The sequence below is a fragment of the Sinocyclocheilus anshuiensis genome, unplaced genomic scaffold, assembly GCF_001515605.1.
Source record: "Sinocyclocheilus anshuiensis isolate Anshui unplaced genomic scaffold, SAMN03320099.WGS_v1.1 scaffold670, whole genome shotgun sequence".
Lineage (NCBI taxonomy): Eukaryota > Metazoa > Chordata > Actinopteri > Cypriniformes > Cyprinidae > Sinocyclocheilus > Sinocyclocheilus anshuiensis.
The window spans coordinates 1,246,314-1,254,605 of record NW_015546062.1 but is presented as its reverse complement, the minus strand read 5'-3'; the positions used below and the strand labels follow the sequence as shown (position 1 = coordinate 1,254,605).

The 8,292-nt window shown below is 33.7% G+C and overlaps 1 protein-coding gene across 1 annotated transcript; it reads left to right on the top strand.

Moving 5' to 3' along the window:
- Positions 1–3,774: 3,774 nt before the first annotated feature.
- Positions 3,775–5,257, top strand: apoc1 (apolipoprotein C-I). Its single transcript, XM_016500829.1, has 4 exons — positions 3,775–3,870; positions 4,399–4,467; positions 4,602–4,740; positions 4,932–5,257. Exons 2-4 carry the CDS (start codon positions 4,413–4,415, stop codon positions 4,990–4,992), a joined length of 255 nt encoding a protein of 84 aa, XP_016356315.1. The 5' UTR covers positions 3,775–3,870; positions 4,399–4,412; the 3' UTR covers positions 4,993–5,257.
- The last annotated feature ends 3,035 nt before the right edge of the window (positions 5,258–8,292 follow it).

The window sequence follows — 8,292 nt, the reverse complement described above, 5'->3', positions numbered from 1 at the left end:
CAGTCGTATGGATTCGGAAGATTTGGATTACAGCGCACTAATAAAATTGTTTCATTTCGTAATTATGTTGCGTTTTTGGTGTATTTTATAGTTCTATTGTCAGTCACAGCATGTCGGAGAAAACGCCTTTTGTGGCCCATGACAATCAAAGTAAACATTACATGACAAGTAAAGGTTAAACGATTGCAGAAAATTTATTTATTTTAAGGTTTAAAGTGAAGTGTTTAACATTATGTAGGCATATTCTTGGAAACGAGCTGGCAGCAGAAATCACAACAAAACGAAATGTTATCATTTCATAAGTAAACGAGTAAACAATTTAATAATGCAATTGAAAACAAGGTAATTCATATGACAACTAAAAACTAATAAAATTAATACCGCGATTTCAATATTCATAAGGATCAATTTTTAGGTGTCGTCAATACGTCAGTTTTGTACGTTTAAATTCTGAAAATACGTAAGTATTTGTACGTTTAGAGGCTGAAAATACGTAAGTAAATGTACGTTTTATAGAACCACATTTTACGTAAAATACATACGAATTATCATGAGATCACGTTGGTAGATGCCACCCTCTCTCTTTTTTGAATTTTAATTTTTCATAATTTAGGAAAGATTTATAGTTTCAGTCTTTGTAACCTACTTTTGTTATATTCCTGATTGCAAGTTCTTCATGTTCTTTGTTCTCCAATGTCAGTATAACTAATAATAAAAATATATAAAAACAATAATAAAAAAACGAAATAAAATTAACTCAAATTCTCAGCTTTATTTGTATGTAGAAAGAAAGAAAGATTACATAACCAGGTGTTATTGAGTGTCACTCCTGAAAACATCTGTCGTAATTCTGGTTACTCCCCTGTTCCAAGAAGAAAGAGTCCCTTTCTTCACTAAAGACTAATGAATCTCCTGGTTAGCTTGAAATACCACAACATTCAATGGTCCTTTTTAATAGCAAACTGTGTCCTCATCAGCTCCAGCTTTCAATCATGCAGGTGTCTGGAAATCTGCAAAAACTTTATAACATAACTGAAAGCCCAGGCCTTTCCTGTTCCTGTTGAGATGAAAATATCTCTTCCGTATTTCAGACACACCTACTAACTCATTTTAACCTTTTATTTATTTATTGTATTTATTTTTTTCAAGTTTGTACAATTAAATGTCAGTTTTTGTTTAGTTTTTGTTTTGAGGAGCTAACATTTCCTGTCATTGGCAAGCAAACCCAGATTTTTTACAAATTCAAAATGTTCTTAAACTAAGAATTACTCGCTCTGACACACCTTTTGTTTTAAAGGTCAAACAAAGAACCTGAGATGGCACAGCATGTCACTGACTAGACACGCTGAAGAACCCTTCTCTTCTCACATTACATGAAAGGCTATGGGCCATTGACTAAGTATATGAAATTGAAAGAAAAAGAGGTGGCAAATCATGCATGCATGAGAAGGAAATCTGTAAGTGGTTAGCAAGACTTTGTCAAGAAAGGTGCTACAAAGACTGCAGTTAACTGACAAAAGACACAAGCCCCCACCGCCACAGACTGAGCGATCAGATGTGAGCAGAGCTAACTGCAGATCACTGACTCTCGGCATGATCCCACATAAACATCATGTCCTCATTTGCACGGAGCTTCACTTCCCCTCTTTTGAGTCTAGACGCTTTCAACACTTTTGCATGTTGTCAGCTTTTCACTGTCAGCATTTCCTATCACGATCAAGTCTTTTAATAGACAAGAAAGCATGTTATTTAGCAAAAGAGTAATAAAAAAATAAAAAATAATAAATAAAAGGGCAGAGAGATCTTCTTGACCTAGAAAATAAAAAAATAAACAGGTTATTGGTCATTGCCCAGAACGAACTGCTGAGTTTGTGTGTGTGTGTGGTGTGTGTGTGTGTGTGTGTGTGTCAGTCAATTCCGTGTGACAGATTTAAGATCAGTGATAACAAGATTGGAACTCTTGGCCTTTGTGATCTTATTTCAACACATAATAATTTAAATGTTATTATACAATTATAATAAATACAAATATATATAGTGAATTTAATAATTAACTACTGTTCAAAGTTTGTGCTCAGTAATATATATTAATGTTTTTAAAGAAGTCATTTAAATGAAACACAGTGAAACAGTAATAATGTAAAATATTAAAAATGTTTTTATATTTAAAATACGTTTTTTGTATATATTTTACTCTTTACGGTCACTTAAAAAAAAAATGAATAAAAATAAAATGATAAATAATAAAAAATAAAATTGGCAGTAATAAAAATTAACTACCTTACCAGACATGAAAAACACATAAGTGAAGTGCATTTACAATAAAATTACAGCATAGTGGTGATGTGTTTGGTTCTTTAAGCAGAGCATATATCTTAAACACTCATAAATACACACAATTACATTAATTTATAATGCTATTAAGAAGGCAAGTGCATAACACTGGGTCAATAAAAGGTTAAGAGATCTAATCATCTTGCTGACCTAGAATCCAAAGGTGGTTTCAATGCAGGCGATCAGCAGTTACCAAACTCCTGCATCTTTGTTATGCTTGCAGACAGCAGCAGGAATGAGGCAAAGGTTGTGAAACTGAACTGAAATAAACAACTTTAATTTACTCTAGCTCAAATCCAGTCTCTCTCTCTGTCTCATGTTATGATGTGACAAAAAGGTTAAAGAGCTGTGGACTAAATCAGTGTACCATTACATCAAAAAACGCCAAAGTTACCCGCCTCCAGATTGACTCATTGTGTGGTGAAAACCACAAATACACTTTGTTTTAAATTGAGGATAAACAATGAAGGTTAATATTTGCACATATGTTCAGACATCCAGCACTGTATCTTGGAAGACACAATGATCACATACTACCTTCATTAGGAAAAAAGATCCTCTTTAGTTTTATGGTAAGGAATGGACAGTAAAGTGGATGGTGAGCGGATGCTTAGATAGCATCACATGAACTCGGATTACACAAATTGCCGAAATGTTGGCATTTTACTTCCGCTCTTTTTTTCATCTGGCATCATATCCTAGATACAATGAAATGGTGTGTTCTCTCTTATACAGATTAGAGGTTCCTCCAATCACTACTTACAGTTTGAGCAATGTTTACATAGAATAGCGTAAAGCGATCATTATTGACTACTTTGAATAGTTAATGAAAATGATATTAAAGAAACTACTCTCAACTATAATGGGAACTAATATTTTAGATCATTTTTTCTGATCCGGATTAACTTTACCAGTAAAGCACAATACTCTCCAATTTAGTTTATGGTTATTTTATTAGCACAATTTTAAAAGTTTTGTGCAAAAAATAGGAAGTAGATATTGAGGTTTCCTAGAGTTTGAACTTGACCGAGAAAAGATTTAATTAATTAAGTCCACAGATACTGTTGTTTTGACTTTTAGGATAGTTTTGAAAATGTGTGTGTTGAGAAGAGCATGTAACCAATTGTAAAATCCCTGATAATGAATGGATGTTGTACCATCCAGGGCATCAAAGTGCCAGATAAAGAAAATACCCACTGTTTTGTAATATTGTTTCATTTGTGACTTATTGTTGTTTCAAAGGTCACTGAACGCATTAATGTATATTTTTCAGGAATAATTAAACAGAATCTCTGGGAATACAGGTATTATGGCAAATAGATTTCTCACCTTTAAAAGATGTTCACTATAGCCATTTGTGACATAGCAAAACACAGAAAGAAGATCAACAGAGAGGGACAGAGAGTGATCGCAGGAGGTCTTGATAGGTCAGAGGTGGTGTTATCACACTACGTCAGCTCTGTGCCGCTATAAAGGACCAAGCCGTCTGTGGGACATTACAATCTCAACCCAATTCTCTTGAGGACTGCAAGAAAGGTTTGACAGCTTACATTTATTCCTGTTGTGACTTTCCAAACCTTTAAACAAAGTACGAAGTGAATCTAGCGAACACTGAAACAATAGAATAAACGTTCTTGTCTTACATTCAATCGGCTAAGTAAATACGCAGTATAGGCTATTGGCGACATCTAGGCATCGTTGTTTGCCGTCATCGGTAAATTCGGCAACTAATTATTCTTGCTAGTAAATTAAATAGAGCATTTTAACATTTAAAATTAACTGCTTAGAAATAATCGAAAACATGATATGTGTCTTAAACACATAATTATCATATGGAATTAAACTTCTTGTTAAAGCAGATGGCTTTTATGATACATATAAAATAGATGTCGTAAAATAGATTTCGAAGTTCCTGTCTAGACACTCTGGATGTGACGTAGTAGGCTATAGGCTTACATTTATTTGTTATGTAGTCATCAAATAATTTTATCCTAAATCAGTCGAAATGACAATTGTCTATCATCGCTAGCTCTCTAATCACGTTTTATTCTCTGTATGTTGCAGGAAAGCCTGCAAAGATGAAACTGTACCTGGCTGCAGCCGTGCTGATGCTTTTACTTGCTGTACACACAGGTAAAATCTTCCCTCTCATGCCTCTACAGCATACAAACTCTTGAATATTCTCAAGAATATTCGTAGTTGTGTAATATCATAAGCACAAATGAGATTTATGAATTTATAATGTCAACTAATTTACATTTCAACAGAGGCCCAGGAAGAGCCTACACTGGAGCAACAATTCGCCAAATTCCAGACCCAGGTGAAGGAGATTGCAGATGACCTGACAGAGAACACCAAGACCACCTTCGAACAACTTGAAAAGAGCGAGTTTGCTATTAAAACCAAGTAAGATGATCATATATAACCTTTTTTAGTTCCACAAAAATGCATTACCTTTACATGTTATACTTATTTTTATATTTATAAACTGTATTATCAGGACGTTGATGTTGTTTTTGCACTGGCATAGAAGCTGCTTTAATTTCTAATTGCCAGTTAGCTTTTTCTAATATGAATTGGTCTTTTTGTCTTGGCAGGAACTGGTTTACTGAGCAGTATGAGAAGGTGAAGCAGAAGATGGCTGAAACCTTCAATTAAAGTGAAAACCAATGACCTTACCCTCTTCCCTGCAATCATGCAATTGCTGTGTGATATGTGATACCACCCCCTCCCTGTTGTGCCAACTGGTGCATTTGTTACAGTTCAGTACATATTCAAAAACTGTTATGATCTCCTTGTCATTTGTGTGATCTGTAAAATAGTTTACAATTTTGTGGGATGCTGTTAAATATTGTGGGGAAAAATGCAAAATCTAAATATACATTCTGATTTTTTTCAAAAGAATAAACGGTGAAACACAGAACCAATTTGTTTTTGCATCATTTGAAAGACTGATCATTTAAAACGTGTTCACATTAACAATCCAACAACTGACTATTGAACTATTTTGAATATAAATTATTTGAATTCCTATTTATTATTTGTATCAACCTACATAACTACAATATGCTACATGAAATCATTTCATGAAATCAAGTCAGTTTTTTAAAAGAAATAGCAAATAAACAGCAATATTCAGGCAAACACTTAAATGAAGATGCATCATCAACTTAACAATTAATAAAGGATCAATCAATATATAGATATATAGACCGGTATGTAAAGTCAAATGCAAGTCATAGGTCAAACGGCTTTTAACATCAGACCACATGAGGTTAAAGTCACTGTTTGTCCTCAGTTAATGATCAGTACATTCACATGATTAATATCAATCGATCCAGTTCAGCAGTCGAGTGAACCCCTTTTCCTTGAATTACATCCCACTATTGAATTTTCTGGCCTACATGCTACAAATGTAAATTTGTTTTTCTGTTCAGTGCCTCAGTGGATCAAGGTTGAAACATTCTTGATTTGTGCTAACAGTCAGAAAAAAAAATGCAACTGGTAACAGGAATCATTCTTATAATATAAAGTGAGAGAGAGAGAGAGAGAGAGATGCCTTTTAAGTGTAGATGTATAGTCGTTATTAATAAAGAAATAAAGTCAGACTCCAACCCCACCTTCATCAAGTGGACACCCCACAAACAAAACTACTGCTAAAATATATAATTGTGTTTTTTTTCTCCCAACATTTCTTATATATTGTAAAAATGTGTTTCACAAACTCCGAAATTGGTTGTTTTTGCTCTTCATCTAAGTAAACAGCAGGCAGTGCCTGCTCAGAAATGATGTGTGACCCGTTTCTCAGAATGTAAATTGATTCAAATACAGCTTTACTGCAGCAAGATATCATTCTTCACAGAAAACTCTGAACCATAGACAAGCGCATCACAAAAACAACCGTGAGCTTTACAAAAGTCTCCGAAATCCAGGTGATAGTTCTTCTGAAGAAAAAAGACTACATTTACTTCTACTGCATTAACTCTAAAGGTACATATTTACTATATATGTTTACAGTAATAATGTACATGTAAGCAATTCCAGATCTATCATCACCAAATAGCTAATTCAGTTGATTATTCTTCCAGATGTCCAGATTGATTTTCTTTGCTCTGGTTGTGACATTGCAAGGTCTGGCTTTATATATGCATGTATATTTTATTTATTGATTTATATTTATTCATCTAAAAATATCAACATAAATATTGTTATCATGCAACGAATTTCTAAATCTTTAAATCGCTGGTCCCTTAGTGTATTTGGCATCATCCAACTCGTTGCCCACTCCTGCTCCAGACAATGCTGGACTTCTTGAAAGAGCAAAGCAAGTGTACAGGTACAGCTAAAGATGTTCATTAACCGCTACATTCATACATAAAATGCACCCTATACATGCATTTGCAAGTGTGAACATTTTGTTGTACATTTTGTTCTACTTCTGTGTTTGTTTGTGTGTTTGTTACAGGGACACAAAGACTAAAGTTCTAAATGTTGGCAGCACAGTGGCTGGTTTTGCTGGCATGTACTATGAGGAACATCTCAAACCTGTTACAGACCCTTACATGGAATGGGCAAAAGACAGTGCAAGTTCCCTGTGGGAGAGAGTGAAAAGCAGAATGCCCACCATCAGATCAACCCAAGATCAATAAGCAAAGCAATTTGTCAGGGACCAGCCCCAATTCCAATTTTCAGGATATAGATATTGTGGAATTAATACACCAAATCATACCTCCAATGTAGTCATGCCATTGTAATAATGCACAACTAAAGATAAAGTGCAATTACACTATACCCAAATGCATATGAAGATTGTAAATTAATAATACAATAATTTTTCTGTATGTTTTCTTTTAACACCAAATTAATAAACGTGGATAATGTTACAAAAATGGTTTGTGGAATCTTTGCATGAGAAACGCATGAGTGAATGAAGTAAACAGAAAGAAAAGTTAAGGAAGAAGACAAAAGACAAAAAAAAAAAAAAACAAGCTGGAAAATAAACGGAAGCAATAAATAATTGAATTGAATTAATATTATGAAAAAAGGAAGAAAAAAGGTCCACAGGTTGTAGATTAGACACGTTATGTTCCAAAGTGGAAAGTTCACTAGGGTCTGCTTCTGTCAATTTGACATGTGGAAAGTTTTTCACAACCTTTGGACAGCCTTTGCTTAACCCTCATTAGTTTATGTACATTGATTCTGGCACTCAAAATTGAAACAGCTGACTGAGCACAATCAGTCAATTTAGTTCTGAATAGGTAAACAAATGTATTATGTTTATTTGATTGTATTCTATAATTCTGTGTATAGAAGAGACACAGATATTAACTGGAATTAACTGTAAGCAACTAAATATTGCTTCTGAACAATATGCATTGTGAAAATTGCAAATAAATTTGATCTAATCTAATATCATTTTATTAGTGATAAATAAAATAACATTTTTTAGTTCCACAAAAATGCATTACCTTTACATGTTATACTTATTTTTATATTTATAAAATGTATTATCAGGACGTTGATGTTGTTTTTGCACTGGCATAGAAGCTGCTTTAATTTCTAACTGCCAGTTAGCTTTTTCTAATATGAATTGGTCTTTTTGTCTTGGCAGGAACTGGTTTACTGAGCAGTATAAGAAGGTGAAGCAGAAGATGGCTGAAACCTTCAATTAAAGTGAAAACCAACGACCTTACCCTCTTCCCTGCAATCATGCAATTGCTGTGTGATATGTGATACCACCCCCTCCCTGTTGTGCCAACTGGTGCATTTGTTACAGTTCAGTACATATTCAAAAACTGTTATGATCTCCTTGTCATTTGTGTGATCTGTAAAATAGTTTACAATTTTGTGAGATGCTGTTAAATATTGTGGGGAAAAATGCAAAATCTAAATATACATTCTGAATTTTTTCAAAAGAATAAACGGTGAAACACAGAACCAATTTGTTTTTGCATCATT

Bases quoted from the DNA above. Each gene is read 5' to 3' on its own strand.
- apoc1 (XM_016500829.1), top strand. From the start codon at position 4,413: ATGAAACTGTACCTGGCTGCAGCCGTGCTGATGCTTTTACTTGCTGTA. The intron at 4,468-4,601 runs GTAAAATCTTCC...ACATTTCAACAG, and splicing joins TTTACTTGCTGTACACACAG to AGGCCCAGGAAGAGCCTACA. The intron at 4,741-4,931 runs GTAAGATGATCA...TTGTCTTGGCAG, and splicing joins GAGTTTGCTATTAAAACCAA to GAACTGGTTTACTGAGCAGT.